The sequence below is a fragment of the Alosa pseudoharengus genome, unplaced genomic scaffold (genome assembly GCF_046254945.1).
Source record: "Alosa pseudoharengus isolate Yale_2024_CS ecotype anadromous, Long Island Sound unplaced genomic scaffold, YU_APseudo_1.1 YU_APseudo_1.1_scf_7, whole genome shotgun sequence".
In the NCBI taxonomy this organism is placed as follows: Eukaryota; Metazoa; Chordata; class Actinopteri; order Clupeiformes; family Clupeidae; genus Alosa; species Alosa pseudoharengus.
In genome coordinates this window covers 15,293,297-15,313,861 of record NW_027468859.1, presented here as the reverse complement: position 1 = coordinate 15,313,861, position 20,565 = coordinate 15,293,297, and the positions used below count along the sequence as shown (strand labels likewise).

At 40.6% G+C, this 20,565-nt stretch overlaps 2 protein-coding genes across 6 annotated transcripts in view; both read right to left on the bottom strand.

Annotated features, from left to right (window-relative positions):
• LOC143109849 (ras-related protein Rab-6B-like) overlaps nt 1–18,678 on the bottom strand; it is a 34,326-nt gene extending 15,648 nt beyond the window's left edge. For 2 of the 5 annotated variants that reach the window (XM_076272640.1, XM_076272642.1), the window contains exons 1-4: nt 18,384–18,678; nt 15,605–15,663; nt 15,326–15,379; nt 14,828–14,933 (exon numbers count right to left, since the gene is read on the bottom strand). In XM_076272640.1, the coding sequence (XP_076128755.1) occupies nt 14,828–14,933; nt 15,326–15,379; nt 15,605–15,663; nt 18,384–18,453 (289 nt within the window). In that variant the 5' untranslated portion in view covers nt 18,454–18,678. The remainder of the gene's footprint in view (nt 1–14,827; nt 14,934–15,325; nt 15,380–15,604; nt 15,664–18,383) is intronic. The other 3 variants (XM_076272643.1, XM_076272641.1, XM_076272644.1) reach the window with 2 other exon arrangements.
• A 1,692-nt stretch (nt 18,679–20,370) lies between these two features.
• The window catches only part of LOC143110360 (solute carrier organic anion transporter family member 2A1-like), a 10,183-nt gene continuing 9,988 nt past the window's right edge, over nt 20,371–20,565 (bottom strand). The window contains exon 14 of the mRNA XM_076273227.1: nt 20,371–20,558. Within this exon, the coding sequence (XP_076129342.1) occupies nt 20,438–20,558 (121 nt within the window). The 3' untranslated portion in view covers nt 20,371–20,437. The remainder of the gene's footprint in view (nt 20,559–20,565) is intronic.

Genomic DNA, 20,565 nt, shown 5'->3' with positions numbered 1-20,565 from the left:
TCTATGACATATAGGGGAACTTGTTTGTTTACTATTTTTCCTTCATCATTAAGTCTATCAAATTTATATTTCATCCATTACTGTTCTTCTCTATAAATGTCTAATTGCCCCAGAATATCCAAAAGTTTTCAGGTGTACTTTTTCAGGAAAGCCCTTCATTTTATTGTCAAATGTATACTTGGAGTTTTTCTTGTGTGTTTACCAACACACATTTTCACCATGTGAATGTGACTGCTCAATGTGTATGATTGTCAGTGGCTGAGTGGGATAATGCCTAGTGCTGGTGTTTGTTAGGTTGAGAGTTCGAATCCTGCTAGAGCTTTAGGCTCAAGATGCACATGCTATTGGTTATTGAAGATTCACACCATTGAACAGCACCTGAATGACATCAGGCAATTAACATTCACACTCATTAGTTGCCAAGAATCAGAATGCCGACACACTCTATGACATATAGGGGAACTTGTTTGTTTACTATTTTTCCTTCATCATTAAGTCTATCATATTTATATTTCATCCATTACTGTTCTTCTCTATAAATGTCTAATTGCCCCAGAATATCCAAAAGTTTTCAGGTGTACTTTTTCAGGAAAGCCCTTCATTTTATTGTCAAATCTATACTTGGAGTTTTTCTTGTGTGTTTACCAACACACATTTTCACCATGTGAATGTGACTGCTCAATGTGTATGATTGTCAGTGGCTGAGTGGGATAATGCCTAGTGCTGGTGTTTGTTAGGTTGAGAGTTCGAATCCTGCTAGAGCTTTAGGCTCAAGATGCACATGCTATTGGTTATTGAAGATTCACACCATTGAACAGCACCTGAATGACATCAGGCAATTAACATTCACACTCATTAGTTGCCAAGAATCAGAATGCCGACACACTCTATGACATATAGGAGAACTTCTTTGTTTACTATTTTTCCTTCATCACTAAGTCTATCATATTTATATTTCATCCATTACTGTTCTTCTCTATAAATGTCTAATTGCCCCAGAATATCCAAAAGTTTTCAGGTGTACTTTTTCAGGAAAGCCCTTAATTTTACTGTCAAATGTATACTTGGAGTTTTTCTTGTGTGTTTACCAACACACATTTTCACCATGTGAATGTGACTGCTCAATGTGTATGATTGTCAGTGGCTGAGTGGGATAATGCCTAGTGCTGGTGTTTGTTAGGTTGAGAGTTCGAATCCTGCTAGAGCTTTAGGCTCAAGATGCACATGCTATTGGTTATTGAAGATTCACACCATTGAACAGCACCTGAATTTCATCAGGCAATTAACATTCACACTCATTAGTTGCCAAGAATCAGAATGCCGACACACTCTATGACATATAGGAGAACTTCTTTGTTTACTATTTTTCCTTCATAACTAAGTCTATCATATTTTTATTTCATCCATTACTGTTCTTCTCTATAAATGTCTAATTGCCCCAGAATATCCAAAAGTTTTCAGGTGTACTTTTTCAGGAAAGCCCTTCATTTTATTGTCAAATGTATACTTGGAGTTTTTCTTGTGTGTTTACCAACACACATTTTCACAATGTGAATGTGACTGCCTAATATGTTGGATTGTCAGTGGCTCAGAGGGATAATGCCTAGTGCTGGTGTTTGTTAGGTTGAGAGTTCAAAACCTGCTAGAGCTTTAGGTTCAAGATGCACATGCTATTGGTTATTGTAGATTCACACCATTGAACAACACCTGAATGACTTCAGGCAATTAACATTGACACTCATTAGTTGCCAAGAATCAGAATGCCGACACACTCTATGACATATAGGGGAACTTGTTTGTTTACTATTTTTCCTTCATCATTAAGTCTATCAAATTTATATTTCATCCATTACTGTTCTTCTCTATAAATGTCTAATTGCCCCAGAATATCCAAAAGTTTTCAGGTGTACTTTTTCAGGAAAGCCCTTCATTTTATTGTCAAATGTATACTTGGAGTTTTTCTTGTGTGTTTACCAACACACATTTTCACAATGTGAATGTGACTGCCTAATATGTCGGATTGTCAGTGGCTCAGAGGGATAATGCCTAGTGCTGGTGTTTGTTAGGTTGAGAGTTTGTATCCTGCAAGAGCGTTGGCTCAAGATGCACATGCTATTGGTTATTGAAGATTCACACCATTGAACAGCACCTGAATGACATCAGGCAATTGACATTCACACTCATTAGTTGCCAAGAATCAGAATGCCGACACACTCTATGGCATATAGGGGAACTTCTTTGTTTACTATTTTTCCTTCATCATCAAGTCTATCGTATTTATATTTCATCCATTACTCTTCTTCTCTACAAATGTCTAATTGCCCCAGAATTTCCAAACATTTTCAGGTGTTCTCTTTCAGGAAAGCCCTTCATTTTATTGTCAAATGTATACTTGGAGTTTTTCTTGTGTGTTTACCAATACACATTTTCACAATGTGAATGTGACTGCCTAATATGTCTGATTGTCAGTGGCTCAGAGGGATAATGCCTAGTGCTGGTGTTTGTTAGGTTGAGAGTTTGAATCCTGCAAGAGCGTTGGCTCAAGATGCACATGCTATTGGTTATTGAAGATTCACACCATTGAACAGCACCTGAATGACATCAGGCAATTGACATTCACACTCATTAGTTGCCAAGAATCAGAATGCCGACACACTCTATGGCATATAGGGGAACTTCTTTGTTTACTATTTTTCCTTCATCATCAAGTCTATCGTATTTATATTTCATCCATTACTCTTCTTCTCTACAAATGTCTAATTGCCCCAGAATTTCCAAACATTTTCAGGTGTTCTCTTTCAGGAAAGCCCTTCATTTTATTGTCAAATGTATACTTGGAGTTTTTCTTGTGTGTTTACCAATACACATTTTCACCATGTGAATGTGACTGGCAAAGATGTAGGATTGACAGTGGCTTAATGGGATAATGCCTTGTACTGGTCATCCTTAGGTTGAGAGTTCAAATCCCACCTGAAGCATTAGTGTTCAAATACTGTTGGGTTGTGGAGGTTAGCATACTAGAATAGAATGCTGTTGAGTTGTGGAGGTTAGCACACTATAGCATTACAGCTACTTGTCAATATGGACTTGTAGTGCAAGGCAAGTATAACTGTATAATTATACGCTGTTTATCTTATTGACTCCGACACAGAACCCACCACCACAAATACAATTCAATTCTGTGGGAAACACTGCCTTCCATTATCAAACCCTTCATCTTATCCACAACAAATAAATAGTCCTGTAGAATCAAGTATTGTTAGAATACTGTTGGGTTGTGGAGGTTAGCACACTATAACATTACAGCACAGGGTAATCCTAATTTTATGGATCAAATTTATTCCAATCTAACTCAAAAGTTTTGAACAACACAAAGGTTTTATCCAGATCAAAACCAAGAATAGATTATGTTATTTAATCCAATTTCAGGATCCTTGTTTCCTTTTGAACAACCCATTTTCAAGATTTGATCCAATCCGATAGCCGAAATCCAGTAACTGAAATCCGATAACCGAAATCCAATCACATTTCTTTTGAACAATTGTGCCCAAACAATCAAAGCATATGTAAAACTAAAAAGCTATACTACCTCATGTTCGTTTTGCTCGGACCCCGTAAATCACCGCTTGCGGTTATATTTATTATTATTATTGTTATTCCACTTTTTTGCTTTCCTGTTTTTGAGGTGGTTAACATGGTCGAAACCTCTTGAAATTTGGCACACACGTCAGGTGTCATGCATCGCAGTTAGGTACAAGAGCTTGACCCCGGGCGTGGCCCAGGGACTCGCTAGCGCCCCCTTAGGTGACTGATCCCGTGGTTGGCAAATATTTTGAGGTGGTTAACATAATCGAAAACGCATGAAATTTAGCACACACATCAAGTGGTACAGTGAATAGACAGGGATAAAAGCTTGGCACCGGGCGTTGCCCAGGAACTCCATAGCGCCCCCTTACGTCACAGTGACTTGTGGTTGGCATATAGTTTTAGATACACACACCAAATTCGGTGGGTGTATGTAACTCCCAAAAACAAACAACTTTTGTATTAACATGCCATTAGCCACGCCCACCGGAAGTGAGGTAATTGAGATTTTGTGCGTTGTGGACATGATCAATTTTAACGTACTCCTCCTAGACGGTTGATCCGATTCACGTCAAAGTTGGTATACATGATGCCGAGATGTTCCTGATTATAAATTGTGAAGTTTTTTTTCGATATGTTGTAATTTGACGAAATGGCAAAATTATTCATTTTAACACCCTTCCACATAAACAATAAATGTGTCATAATTCACCATGCATGGCTTGAAATGTTTTAAATTTCACAGGTTATTGAAGACCATGTTAATGATAATATTCACATGCCCATAATGCATGTTTGGCATAGCGCCACCAACTGGCAACAGAAAGAATGACAATTATACTGATGTCACATGATCAATTTGAACATACTCCTCCTAGACGGTTTGCCAGATTCATTTGAAATTTGGCAAACATTATGCCAAGATGTCGCTGATGTTAAATTGTGAATGGATTTTTGAATGTTGTAATATATTTGATATGATTTTAATATCTCACCACATAAACAGGAAATGTGTCATAAATCACAGTGCATTGAATGAATGGTCTGAAACTTCTCAGGTTAATAGATATCATGATTATGATGATATCCAGACACCCAATGGGCCTGCCTGGCATAGCGCCACCACCTGGCCAAGCAGGAAATGTGCCAGAAATGGACAATGCCTTAAGTGATTGATCTGAAAATTTATAAAATATTGGATATCATTATTGTGATGAGATTCACATGTGTAATTCACAGGCCTAGCATAGCGCCACCATCTGGCCAAGCAGGACATGTGCCAGAAATGCTCTATACTTTGAATAAATGCTCTGAAACTTCTCAGGTTAATAGATATTATGATTATGATGATATCCAGACACTCAATGGGCCTGCCTGGCATAGCGCCACCACCTGGTCAAGCAGGAAATGTGCCAGAAATGGACAATGCCTTAAGTGATTGATCTGAAAGTGTACAAACATTTTGGATATCATTATTGTGATGATATTCACATGTGTAATTTCAATGCCTAACATAGCGCCACCATCTGGCCAACCAAAAAGTATATCAGAAATGTTCTTTGCTTAAAATGAATGGTCTGAAATGTCTCAGGTTAATATATATTATGATTATGATGACACCCAATGGGCCTGCCTTGCATTACGCCCCCACCTGGCCAAGCGAGTAAATGTGGCAGAAAATAAAATACAAAAACAAATAGCACACGCATCACATATGTACATTTCACACACGCACCACGTCGGTGCTTTGTTGGATTCCGACATGTCACGGGTTGCGGCCCGCAGGTGCTCGGGCCCGCCATTGCCGCTTGCGGCTATATTTATTATTAGGGCCCGAGCACCGAAGGGCGCAAGGCCCTATTGTTTTTGTAAGGATTATTATTATTAGGGCCCGAGCACCGACGGTGCGCGAGGCCGGGACGGAGAGGTGCGAAGCCCTATTGTTTTTGAAAGGATTATTATTATTATTATTTGTTCACCTTTTTGCTATTTTTGAGGTGGTTAGCATAGATGAAAAGTCTTGGAATTTGGCACACACATCTGGTATTACAATGGCTACACAGGCATAAAGGCTTGGCCCCGGGCGTGGCCCAGGGACTCAGTAGCGCCCCCTTAGGTGATTGATGCAGTGGTTGGCACATACTTTCAGCTAGACACACCAAATTTGGCAAGTGTGTGTATCTCCCCAAGATGAACAACTTTCGTATGTACAATGCATTAGCCACGCCCAACAGGAAGTGAGGTATTTGGGATTTTGTGCGGACTAAAATGTGATGAATTGTGATGCCAAAAGAGGTGCTTCCCATCGCTGAAAACGCATGAAATTTGGCACACACGTCAAGAGGTACCGTGAATACACAGGGGAAAAGCCTTGGCACCGGGCGTTGCCCAGAAACTCCATAGCGCCCCCTTATGTCACTGTGACTTGTGGTTGGCCTATAGTTTTAGATACACACACCAAATTTGGTGGGTGTATGTAACTCCCAAAAACAATCAACTTTTGTATTAACATGCCATTAGCCACGCCCACAGGAAGTGAGGTAATTGAGATTTTGTGCGTTGTGGACATGATCAATTTTAACGTACTCCTCCTAGACGGTTGATCCGATTCATGTCAAAGTTGGTATACATGACGCTGATATGTTCCTGATTATAAATTGTGAAGCTTTTTTTTGATATGTTGTAATTTGACGCAATGGCGAAATTATTAATTTTAATACCCTTCCACATAAACAATAAATGTGTCATATTTCACCATGCATGGCTTGAAATGTTTTACATTTCACAGGTCTTTGAATACCATGGGAGTGATGATATTCACATGCCCATAATGCATATTTTGCATAGCGCCAACATCTGGCAACAGAAAGAATGGCAATTACACTGATGTCACATGGTCAATTTTAACATACTCCTCCTAGACAATTTGTCAGATTCATATGAAATTTGGCAAATATGATGCCAAGATGTTGCTGATGTTAAATTGCGAACGGATTTTTGATATGTTGTAATATGTCATGATTTTAATATCTCACCCTATAAACAGGAAATGTGTCATAAAGTCACAGTGCATTGAATGAATGGTCTGAAACTTCTCAGGTTAATATATATTATGATTATGATGATATTCTGACACCCAATGGGCCTGCTTGGCATAGCGCTACCAACTGGCCAAGTAGGAAATGTGCCAAAATGGACAATGCCTTAAGTGAGTGATCTGAAACTTTATAAAATATTGGATATCATTATTGTGATGATATTCACACATATAATTCACATGCCTAGCATAGCGCCACCATCTGGCCAAACAGGAAATATGCCATTAATGGTTTATGCTTTGAATGAATGGTCTGAAACTTCTCAGGTTAATAGATATTATAATTATGATGATATCCAGAGACCCTATGGGCCTGCCTGGCATAGCGCCACCACCAGGTCAAGCAGGAAATGTGCCAGAAATGGACAATGCCTTAAGTGATCGATCTGAAAATTTACAAACATTTTGAATATCTTTATTGTGATGATAATCACAGTTAAGCAAATGTAATTTTCATGCCTAACATAGCGCCACCATCTGGCCAACCAAAAAGTGCATCAGAAATGTTCTTTGCTTAAAATGAATAGTCTGAAATTTCTCAGGTTAATATATTATGATTATGATGACACCCAATGGGCCTGCCTTGCGTTGCGCCCCCACCTGGCCAAGCAAGTATATGTCCCAGAAAATTAAATACAAAAACAAATAGCACACACATCAAATATGTACATTTCACACACGCACCGCGTCGGTGCTTTGTTGGATTCCGAAATGTCACGGGTTGCTGACCGGAGGTGCTCGGGCCCGCCATTGCCGCTTGCGGCTATATATAGGGCTCGAGCACCGAAGGGCGCAAGGCCCTATTGTTTTTGTAAGGATTATTATTATTAGGGCCCGAGCACCGAAGGGCGCAAGGCCCTATTGTTTTTGTAAGGATTATTATTATTATTATTAGGGCCCGAGCACCGAAGGGCGCAAGGCCCTATTGTTTTTGTAAGGATTATTATTATTATTATTATTATTATTATTGTTATACCACTTTTTTGCTTTCCTGTTTTTGAGGTGGTTAACATGGTCGAAACCTCTTGAAATTTGGCACACACGTCAGGTGTCATGCATCGCAGTTAGGTACAAGAGCTTGGCCCCGTGCGTGGCCCAGGGACTCGCTAGCGCCCCCTTAGGTGACTGATCCCGTGGTTGGCAAATATTTTGAGGTGGTTAACATAATCGAAAACGCATGAAATTTAGCACACACATCAAGTGGTACAGTGAATAGACAGGGATAAAAGCTTGGCACCGGGCGTTGCCCAGGAACTCCATAGCGCCCCCTTACGTCACAGTGACTTGTGGTTGGCATATAGTTTTAGATACACACACCAAATTTGGTGGGTGTATGTACCTCCCAAAAACAAACAACTTTTGTATTAACATGCCATTAGCCACGCCCACAGGAAGTGAGGTAATTGAGATTTTGTGCATTGTGGACATGATCAATTTTAACATACTCCTCCTAGACGGTTGATCCGATTCATGTCAAAGTTGGTATACATGACGCCGAGATGTTCCTGATTATAAATTGTGAAGCCTTTTTTTGATATGTTGTAATTTGACAAAATGGCGAAATTATTAATTTTAATACCCTTCCACATAAGCAATAAATGTGTCATAATTCACCATGCATGGCTTGAAATGTTTTACATTTCACAGGTCATTGAAGACCATGTTAATGATAATATTTACATGCCCATAATTCATGTTTGGCATAGCGCCACCAACTGGCAAAAGAAAGAATGACAATTACACTGATGTCACATGATCAATTTTAACATACTGCTCCTAGACGGTTTGTCAGATTCATGTGAAATTTGGCAAACATTATGCCAAGATGTCGCTGATGTTAAATTGTGAATGGATTTTTTAATGTTGTAATATATTTGATATGATTTTAATATCTCACCACATAAACAGGAAATGTGTCATAAATCACAGTGCATTGAATGAATGGTCTGAAACTTCTCAGGTTAATAGATATCATGATTATGATGATATCCAGACACCCAATGGGCCTGCCTGGCATAGCGCCACCACCTGGCCAAGCAGGAAATGTGCCAGAAATGGACAATGCCTTAAGTGATTGATCTGAAACTTTATAAAATATTGGATATCATTATTGTGATGATATTCACATGCGTAATTCACAGGCCTAGCATAGCGCCACCATCTGGCCAAGCAGGAAATGTGCCAGAAATGCTCTATGCTTTGAATAAATGGTCTGAAACTTTTCAGGTTAATAGATATTATGATTATGATGATATCCAGACACCCAATGGGCCTGCCTGGCATAGCGCCACCACCTGGTCAAGCAGTAAATGTGTCAGAAATGGACAATGCCTTAAGTGATTGATCTGAAAGTTTACAAACATTTTGGATATCATTATTGTGATGATATTCACATGTGTAATTTTCATGCCTAACATAGCGCCACCATCTGGCCAACCAAAAAGTGTATCAGAAATGTTCTTTGCTTAAAATGAATGGTCTGAAATTTCCTCAGGTTAATATATATTATGATTATGATGACACCCAATGGGCCTGCCTTGCATTACGCCCCCACCTGGCCAAGCGAGTAAATGTGGCAGAAAATAAAATACAAAAACAAATAGCACACGCATTAAATATGTACATTTCACAAACGCACCACGTCGGTGCTTTGTTGGATTCCGACATGTCACGGGTTGCGGCCCGCAGGTGCTCGGGCCCGCCATTGCCGCTTGCGGCTATATTTCTGTATTATTATTGTTATTCCACTTTTGTGCTTTCCTGTTTTTGAGGTGGTTAACATGGTCAAAACCTCTTGAAATTTGGCACACACGTCAGGTGTCACGCATCACAGTTAGGTACAAGAGCTTGACCCCGGGCGTGGCCCAGGGACTCGCTAGCGCCCCCTTAGGTGACTGATCCCGTTGTTGGCAAATATTTTGAGGTGGTTAACATAATCGAAAAGTCTTGAAATTTGGCACACACATCAGGTGTCAGACAAAGCAGCTAGGTAAAAAAGCTTGGCCCCGGGTATGGCCCAGAGACTCGCTAGCGCCCCCTTACGCCCCCTTAGATGACTGATCCCGTGGTGGGCATATACTTTCAGCTACACACACCAAATTTGGTGGGTGTATGTAACTCCCAAAAACAAACAACTTTTGTATTAACATGCCATTAGCCACGCCCACAGGAAGTGAGGTATTTGAGATTTTGTGCGTTGTGGACATGTTCAATTTTAACGTACTCTTCCTAGACGGTTGATCCGATTCATGTCAAAGTTGGTATACATGACGCCGAGATGTTCCTGATTATAAATTGTGAAGCTTTTTTTTGATATGTTGTAATTTGACGAAATGACAACATTATTCATTTTAATACCCTTCCACATAAACAATAAATGTGTCATAATTCACCATGCATGGCTTGAAATGTTTTAAATTTCACAGGTCATTGAAGACCATGTTAATGATAATATTCACATGCCCATAATGCATGTTTGGCATAGCGCCACCAACTGGCAACAGAAAGAATGACAATTATACTGATGCCATATGATCAATTTGAATATACTCTTCCTAGACGGTTTGTCAGATTCATTTGAAATTTGGCAAATATTATGCCAAGATGTCGCTGATGTTAAATTGTGAAGGGATTTTTGATAACTTATATATTTGATATGATTTTAATATCTCACCACATAAACAGGAAATGTGTCATAAATCACAGTGCATTGAATGAATGGTCTGAAACTTCTCAGGTTAATAGATATCATGATTATGATGTTATCCAGACACCCAATGGGCCTGCCTGACATAGCGCCACCACCTGCCCAAGCAGGAAATGTGCCAGAAATGGACAATGCCTTAAGTGATTGATCTGAAACTTTATAAAATATCAGACATCATTATTGTGATGATATTCACATTCGTAATTCACAGGCCTAGCATAGCGCCACCATCTGGCCAAGCAGGAAATGTGCCAGAAATGCTCTATGCTTTGAATAAATGGTCTGAAACTTCTCATGTTAATAGATATTATAATTATGATGATATCCAGACACCCAATTTGCCTGCCTGGCATAGCGCCACCACCTGGTCAAGCAGGAAATGTGCCAGAAAATGGACAATGCCTTAACCCAGTACACTACGGGTGACCCGTATTCGGGAAAATACAGTGCCCCCCACCTCCCCCCAACAACCCCCATGCATTTTTTTGCACCTTATCATGAACTACCATAGTCATGCTATATACCATTTTAAAGCTGAGAAACTCAAGAATCGATATATGTAAAGCTTTCCATGAATTAACATATATTTCGTGTGTAAAATATAAGTTTATCCCGATATATAACATATCAGAATACCCCCCTCCACCACCCCCCAAAGTTGCTGCGTTCATACTTTGTCACTTGTCTGTATGGCCGTACCAATAAGTTAGCCCAGCATGCTTGGTCTTGAAATTTTCGTAAGAATCCATAGATGTAAAATATCTACATTGTTTTATTGCCAATATATTGAGTAGTTGTACACGCCAGTACAAACAAAACAGATACATACGAAAAGAAGCGAAGTAAAATCTTAGTTTTCGCGGAAATCCAGATATTTCGGTTCTACTTCCATTATTGTCGCTGGATTCACGGTACTCCGCGTGTTCACGAGGCTCTTCTGATTCCATCGATACCCATTACATGTCTGTAGGACCAATGAGAGTCGAGATAGATGCCATCAAAGCCAATGAGTCACGTAAGCGATGAATCTGACAACCAGTCTTTGAATGGCCATAGCGCTGTGTCTGAGTGAGCCAATGAGATGGGACCTAGATGTCCGTGTAGCCAATGAGGAGAGCTTTCTTTAGACATGTGACACATCGTCACATTCTACTTCCCTGTCGGCTAAACTCAAGGCGCATAGCCCATGCGTAACCAGATTCCGAAGCAGTGGTTTGGAAGTTTGTTACTAAACAAGCAAGAGACATGTTTTTGAAGGTTTTTGTTCGTAAAACATGCCAAAGAGACAAAAAAAGACGAAACATGTCGAAGAACCCGAGGACATTGAAGATCTGGAGGACATCGATGAAGGAGAAGAAAGCAATTTCTCGGAATGCGACTCCGAGGAGGAGCAGAACTTTTTAGCTGGGAAGGACCCTGATTTTGAGCTGTGAGTAGACTACTTATATCCATATACAGTTACAGATACAGTTTAGTTTGTTTTTGTAATGTTTAGTGCATCGTTTTTCATTTAGCTTTGTTTCATAGTGTGAACAGTGTTCTGGTACCTGGGGGGGAGGGGAGTTAGGGGAGAGAATGCAGTGTGTGTTTGTGTGTGTTTGTGTGTGTGTGTGTGTGTGTGTGTGTAAAAGAGAGAGCAGGGGGAGGTGTGACCTGAGTACACACATTTATATCATTTGTATAAGTTGTTGGGAAGGGTTTTCATATACTTTAGTGGGTCTGAGCCTAACTTCCACCTGTACAATTGTTTCAGTGACAGTGATGAAGACTGGGCCCCGCCAAGCAAAAAAACAAGAGCTGAGGATCCTGTGTCTGAGGAAGAGGAGCCGGTGGCCGAGACTATTTCAGTTGTTCATAACACGTTCCATTTTGTTGACCGTGGTTGCCAACATAAATACATTTCTATTGCATTGAATGTGAATCATTTGATGTTTCGTTTGCCAGGGTATTGTTATTTTTTACCTTTGTTTCATTTTATAATACAAATGTTCACTGCATTACCTTGTTTGTCCTTTTTTCATGGAAATCTCAAAGGCGTAGGAGCAAAAGTAAGAGTTTCAGGTCAGATAATGCTTCTCTGGACTCATGGCACAGCCACTGCAAAGCACTCATGGTACAAGCAACATGACACAGAGAGTGTAACCTTTCATTTGACACCAAGATCATGGTTCTACATAAAGGGGTTCTTGTATAGGAAGAGTTTTAGTTTTGGGTAACCAAAGGTCCTTTTGGAGTCTCCAAATGGACACTTAGCAAAACGCATGTGTATGCCCACACAAATATGGGTCCCACACAGTCATACTTCATCCTATAAGGATCTACTTTGACATACAGATTCACAAGACCTGGTAGTGGGCCTCAGTGGTGTTTTCAAGAGAAAATAAGTGACCAAGAGGGCAGAATGTGGTCATTTCTAGAGATGTACATAACCGCCTATAAAAAAAACTATCATTCTACCCTTTGCCACTCTCTGATAGTTCATCACACAGTCAATCTATTGGTACCAAAAAATTCTACAAGGCCTTAGCTTTCCAAAGAGGTCAGGCACTTGATTGTAAGTCAAAGTATGTGGCAACAGGGCCATTTTAAGTAGGCGGTGTGCAATTTCGAGGAAAAACTCAAAATAGGGGTGTAAATGCTATGGGTTAAGTGATTGATCTGAACGTTTACAAAAAATTTAATATCATTATTGTGATGATATTCACATGTGTAATTTCCATGCCTAACATAGCGCCACCATCTGGCCAACCAAAAAGTGTATCAGAAATGTTCTTTGCTTAAAATGAATGGTCTGAAATTTCTCAGGTTAATATATATTATGATTATGATGACACCCAATGGGCCTGCCTTGCATTGCGCCCCCACCTGGCGAAGCAAGTACATGTGGCAGAAAATAAAATACAAAAACAAATAGCACACTCATCAAATATGTACATTTCACAAACGCACCACGTCGGTGCTTTGTTGGATTCCGACATGTCACGGGTTGCGGTCCGCAGGTGCTCGGGCCCGCCATTGCCGCTTGCGGCTATATTATTGTAAACAAAATCAATACAAGTGCACTCAGGTGATGTGGGTGACTATGTCACTGTTGATCATCTGTCCATATTCATATAGCCCACCCAAACAATTTGACTGGCCCCAAAACATCTTAACAGGGCATATAGACCTCTCAATGGAGCAACGCCAAACCGAATTTTCCCATTCTCAAAATTTGGGGGCAGGGTAAATCCAGGCTGGCTTCCAGGCTACAAAAATAAACAGCTCTAATTAAGCTCTAACTAAAACTAACCAAGCTAATCTTACAGTGCTTCACTTTCATATCAGATGTGAAAGTAATTGTAGGTGACTAATTACTTAATATTAATCTTAGACTGGCGAACTTCAGGAAAAACTCAGGAATCAAGTTTATTCTATTACAAGCAGAGAGGGTACAAAAAAGGTCTATATGTAGGCCTAGCCCAGGCCTGAAAGGCCTAGCTTGGCCTGTAGCCAACTCCTCTCTTCCGCTACATCCTTAGTCCAAGTCTAGAAAATCTGATCTGACAAACATTGCAGTTTAGTTACTTTTAAATGTTTTAAACAAAGAACAAAATGGCGCCAAGAACAATCCCACTTGGTTGGTTCTTCACTTGGTATCAGACACACCTACTCACACCCACTTCACACCTATGTAAATAGCATGAGGAGAGATATCTTATATATCAGAAATATCACTTATAGAATGTTCCAAACATTCTCACAATCACATCATTACAATCCTTGTAATGAGACTATCAAAATGATACCAGACATGAATACATTTACATTTCATGATACATGGATACATTATATCAAGGTAGCATCCTTTGTCTTGTGTAAGTGATAGGCCTTAAACCAGCACATTAGCATTCCATTGGGGGAGGGGATGGGGTCTTTGTTTAAAACCATGAAGGGTTACATGGCTAACTAAAAGTAGTCTTGAAGTTAAATTATTATCCATTTTAACCATACATTTTATTGCTATCAGATGACACCTACCTTCCCTGTAGGTTAATAGCAAAAAGGTTTTTGCTGCTATAGTCTACTCTAAGTTGTATTACCACACACAAATCTTCATTACAGCTGTCAGTGCTAAGTAAGGGATGGGATGAAGTTAGCCTATCATGGAGGTCATGATGTTCATATGGAATCTTGATTCGTTTGAAAATGCAAGATGCTAGAGCCATGCTGTGAGAACCAGACATTTATCTTTGTAATATTTTAGAATATGTTTATGAATTTTAGAATGTGTAGGTTAGTCAGAGGGTAAAAGCTACAGTATTTAGTGCTATGATAGGCATGGGATGACACAGCTGTTTTTCCTGCCCTATATTTTGTGAAGTTACAGCTCTCTGGATATCATTTAACTACTGTCGTTACCATGGCAAAAAAAACTACTGCTGATGTCAGAAACGTACTGGTGATGTCATAGACGACCACGGCGACGGTGGAGTCTCGTATGTAGCTGGGGATGAGGCTGCGAAAGCGCTCCTGGCCTGCAGTGTCCCACAGCTGCAGACGCACCTGAGAGTCAAAAGAGAAAGGTCACGCTACAAAAAGTACTAAGAGCACACTGACTCATAACACAAAGACAAACAGCTGTGTGCTGGCAACCATGTAAAGAAAATCTGGCAACATTTAGTGTCCTTGCATAAGAAGTGTACAGTATCATTCATTGTCAGTATTGATACACACTATTATAAGAACACTCTATGGAAAGTATTCAAGTAATCAGAGATTGCCCAGTACCAGTGAATCTTGGGGTACCTTGTCGTACCTTGTCTGTCTATCTTGCATACACACGTGCATGTCTACCTGTCTTGTTCCTACAGGCTCTCTGGATTGTGCCGGATGTGTGCATCCCATTCTGTCTGAACTGTGTGTGAGTGTGAGTGTGTGTGTGTTTACACACTTACTGTTCTGTCCTCCAAGTACATGGTCTTTGACAGGAAGTCGATCCCAATGGTAGCCTATGGTAAACAAAGACATTAGCTTCAGCTCTTTGCATGTGTGTGACTGTGTGTCTCTCTCTCTCTCTGTGTGTGTGTGTGGTGTGTGTGTGTGTGTGTGTGTGTGTGTGGTGTGTGTGTGTGTGTGTGTGTTTGTGTGTGTATGTATGTGTGTGTGTGTGTGTGTGTGTGTGTGTGTGTGTGTGCGTGTTTGTGTGTGTGTGTGTGATGATTGAATAGCTGTACCTGGTAGGTGTTGTCAAAACTGTCATACATGAATCTTGTGATGAGAGAGGTTTTTCCAACTGCAAAGAGAGACATTTCAGGTAACTTAGCCCAGAGTATGACAAACTCTCTTTAACACACATACACACACATGCACAGTCACAAACAACACACAGTCACACACATGCCAAAGGGCATTGAGGTGTGTATGTCAATTGTTGCAGGATTCCTGAAATTCCTCTCCAAGACAAGCCCAGCAGGGGATCATGCTCTTCCCAAACAAGTCAAACTTGTTTCCCAATGTTTGTCACACTTCAAGTACACACACACACACACATACATACACACACATCGTGTGAACAAAAACACCTCACTAACCACAGCACACATTCTCCACAATTCTTGATATTATATCTGATAAAAAAAAAAACACAGAGGAGTGTTTCAGCACCATGGACAGTTCTGCACTGGCCCCCACAATTCCAAAACATTTGTCTGACTCTTGCTCTTCTCTGTCTGCTCCTCATCTTTGTTTTAATAGTTTAATAGTTGGTCAATCTGTTGGACCTTTCCAATCACAAGACAGTTATGGTCTCTGAGCCAGATATCTATGTAGGTTTAGTTTATAGCGTCAGTCTCGAGGTCTTGTCATTTCACACTCGTATACAAGCCCTGGTTATTTCTAAACTATATTGCAATGCAAAAAACAGGCCTACCAACATGTGTGGGGTGACCATTGCACATGAGTCAGTATACAGCGGCATATTTGTGGTCTTTAATCAACTAAAGAGGTTACATCTTTCTTCGGTAGTTGCTCTTCTTTGGCTTCTTGTTACTGCTAGAATTGAATTAATATCCCTTACTCTTGCCCATAGGACAGTCATTTGATCTGCATTATCCTACTTAAATGCTGTGATTCAACTCTAGTCCTCCTCTCCACCACTTTGGTCCTGATTGGCAGCTGTTGCCTGTCTTCCCTCGGCAAAGCTCTCAGTAAAGACCCTGTTCATTCCTGGTGCCTCTAATTTCGAGTTATGATAAATACATTATTTTACTATTATTCTAGTGTGGACTACTGCTATTGTCAATTGTCAATCTAATGTCATATGCAGCTTCAGGTTAAAAGGACTGTCAGATTCTTACCAGATGAAATAGCTGTGTTAGATTGATATGGCATCTAATCTGATAAGAACCAAAAGTCTATGTAAGAACAGAGAAACGGTTTCAGCACCGCGGACAGCTCTTCAGTCTTCGGACAACATGTCCACGACCAGATAAACAAAACGAGTCCTCCTCCTTGAAGTCCTATCCTCTACCTCCTCTATCTCTACCTGCTCCAAGCATTATCTTTATTAATAACCGTGTAATTATAATGTTGTTGATAAGCTAACCCCAGTGTTATCAGCTGATCAGGAACGGCACTGGTAAGTTGAGTCAGATATGCGCAGCAGAGAGCCGAGGGAAACATGAAGAGCAGGTCGTCTCACAGCGCCTCAGCCACTCTTTCTGTTCCTTATCACTACATTATCTATCTGCTTGTATGTTTTTGATCTGCATAAGTAACTGCACTGACACGAGTGGCTTTCAGTCAAGGTGAGTTTAGCTAGTGGGTCTATATTTGTTGTTCAGTTACAGTACAGTAGCCAGGTAAGGCCCGTCTCCCTGATGGCTTATTCCATGCGGCTTTTGCCAGCTCTGTGAAAACATTGACCTTTAATGTCCCGAGGGGCTTCTCCACGGAGTCAAAATTGGCATTCGCTCACGGGCCAGACTTCCTGCTTCTGCTTGCCTGGTTCCTCTGCCTCTTTCCCTCAGGGTTCTGTAGCTTGCTTGTTGCAAGTGTTTTTGTCAGCCGCTGGACTGCACACTTTGCACATGAGAGAAGACACCTGACCTGAATAAAAGTGGTTTCTCTCTGAACACTGAACACTTTGCTTGAAGTGTATAGGCATGTGGCTTATGTCAACTATGTAGCCTAACTATGTTACCTATGGACAAGGTTTATCATCAAAGCTAGGACCTCCAGCCATATTCACTTCCAAATTTATGGCCAAACGCCAATCTGTCGATTCTGACATCACCGATCTTGTGGAGTCAGTAGCCGCCATGTTCAGTTTTCAACTCGCTTAACCGGTTAGACCACACAGTCCTGAAAATCACACCAACGCAACACCACACCGAAAAATGTTGCTTATTCAAACGAATTAAACAAAATTCCGATTCCTGAGATTTCAGCTGAATTCAACGAGAGCCGTCAGCAGAGGGCGAGGCATATCAGACGGAGGATGTTCAACAAGGGTGTGTCTCGTCTCGCGGAGACAGCTGGACACTGCACGTCTATTTAAATGACTGTATTGAAATCCAAACACATAGAAAATTCCTTATTAGTGGCATTAAATAAGAAAAATACATACATTTATTTCTAGAGAAAAGAAAGAGGAGATAATGGCAGTCTAAAACAAAGTGTCCGAGCCGTTTTAACGAATGGTTATGTAGTTTGAAATCATAACCAGTCGTCGTGAAGACAGGTTTACATTAAGGTAAAGACAAGACAAACGCTGTCGTGTGTGTTTGATAAGGGTGGGATGACAATGCAGAGCTGTACGCTTCCAATGACTAAACAAAACTGGACATCGTCTATGGCAGGGAATCAGGGATACAGACAGACCGGGATTGCGAGGGCGCTGGCCATATCCGACAAGAGATCGCAGAGAACACCAATTATTCCTTTCAAACAGACACATGCAGTATGATAGGCATATCGCTCATGTATAGTAATGTCAGTGCACCTCAGACTCACCGCTTTGCTCTCCCAAAAACACAAGTTTGAATTTCCGCAACGGGTTCCCGAAGTCATTCGCCACCGACATGACTGCAGTGATCTAACGTTAATTGCAACGATCCGTGCCGGGCCCGCCGGTAATCCGGGAGCGTAGATCAATTTTTCTTCTGGTGTCCCGGTCTGTGGCTATGTTGCGGCACCGTATTGCCCTGGCAATTAAAGATGTCTCTGCACATGCGTAGACACCTCACTCTCTTCTGCACTCACCTTGTGTTTACGGAAGCGACTCAATAGCGCGGTCAGTGTTTAGTTGAGTTTCTCCAGACAAAACGGCCAAATTGCGTCTCTCCCAGAGTTACTATGTGTATGTGTGTGTGGGTGGATGGGTGGGTTGGGTTGGGCTGGGTTGGGTGATATGTGGTGTGAATGAGAAAGTTCATGTAATAGCCTTCTGCTTTGTTGTAATAACGCATGGTAACTACTGACACAGTTGACTGGAAAGAGTTCACTGTGATGCAAGAAGGTTGAAGAGTCACCCCACATCTTTCAAAGGTGTGTTTCAGAGTCCCACAAATGAAATAGACTGAGTTTTATTATTTACAAATCAAGTTTTTATAATAAAGTTATAAGAGTGATGTGTCAGAAATACAAAGAAAAGCTCAAGAGGTATTTTTGATCAATTAATTTCAGCTTGAAAACCTTTTTCACTGAGGCCAGAATGTCTGATATTAGAGGAAGGCACAAGTATGGATACATCTATGCAACAGAGTTTTGTATGATACTTTGAACTGCATTTACAGCTGGTAGACATAATATTGACAACATTTTAGGCTAAGAATATGCACAGTCTGTCATCACTATTGTAGAATAGAATTAAACGTATATTCTTTTGTAGAAGTCTTGGTCCACAGCAGTAGTTCATTAGCCTGGAAGCTAGCCCAAATTTTTACCCCGACCACAAAATTTAAAGTCAGGAAATTCGGTCTGGATTTGTTCCATTGAGAAGCAACTATGCCCAAACCAGAGCAGTTCAAATTGTATGGGTGGGCTTTATTCAATGATGGACAGATGAGCAATGGTGCCTACTCTATCACGTCACCTGAGTGCACTTCGGTTGATTTTGTTTACAAAAAAAGTTGTTGTTGTCTCTAGAGAAGCTATAGCCTACATTTAAATTTCACTGTCACTGTTGTACAAGATAGCCTATTGACTGCAATAACTTTAAAAAACGAGAAGCAGCGAGAAGAAGGCTGTTTTGGTTCAGGATTCACGGTAGGCTATTTCGTTGCTCTGATTAGTTAGGTCTATCCAATTGAGTGCAGAGGCATTTTCCCTCCTGACAGTTGAAACACGCCCCATGATCACATCCCAATCAAACAGTATCAGACTCAAATTCTGAATAGAATTGACTCTGTCAGGCTAGTAGTTCATGGTGGTTCCATGGCATCAAACATACAATATGTAGACTATGTTGATGAAAATACTTTTTTTTTTACCTGCGGCTAGCTAACCTGCAGCTGTAACATGATTCAAAAGGTAAAGTAAAATTGAAATAACTCTATTAACCTATCCTACAGCATTACCAAAACGTATCAGGGATCAAACGATTAGCCTGTGAGTTAGTGTATACATATTAATTGCATACTGAAGCTGATATTGTATAGTGCTATAGTGTCAGGGGTCAGTTTCCTTTAACCACTTGCACAGATATAATACATTTCACTTGTGTTTTGCAATACAAAAAAACACACAACTTGAAGCAGAGATAAAACACTGTTAAAGTCTGCATTAGGATCAGATCTGTTTCACAGTCAACTCCTATATAGGCAAGGAAAAGCTGATTGGTTGAGATGGAAGGAAAGATGGTATCTGATTGGTCCTTGAAAGAAAATGAGGGCAATTCATTCTTGTAAGGTCAAGAAGGCATTTGAATAGTTCTTGAGAGAGAATGAAGGCAGATCACTGGTCCCTGACAGGTAGGGAAGGTATCTGATTGGTCCTTTAGAGAGAGAATAAAGGCATAGTATCTGATTGGTTCAAGAAAGGGAATTAAGACAGGTGATTGGTCCATGTTAGACAGCTACCGGGCCTTTCCTCTCCAGGTTGTAACCCTGTCCCCTCTGCACCTTCCAGCCGGCCAGAGCGAGCAGAATAATGCCCAGGATCTTCAGGGCCATCTGTAGCCCAAAGTACCTGTGCA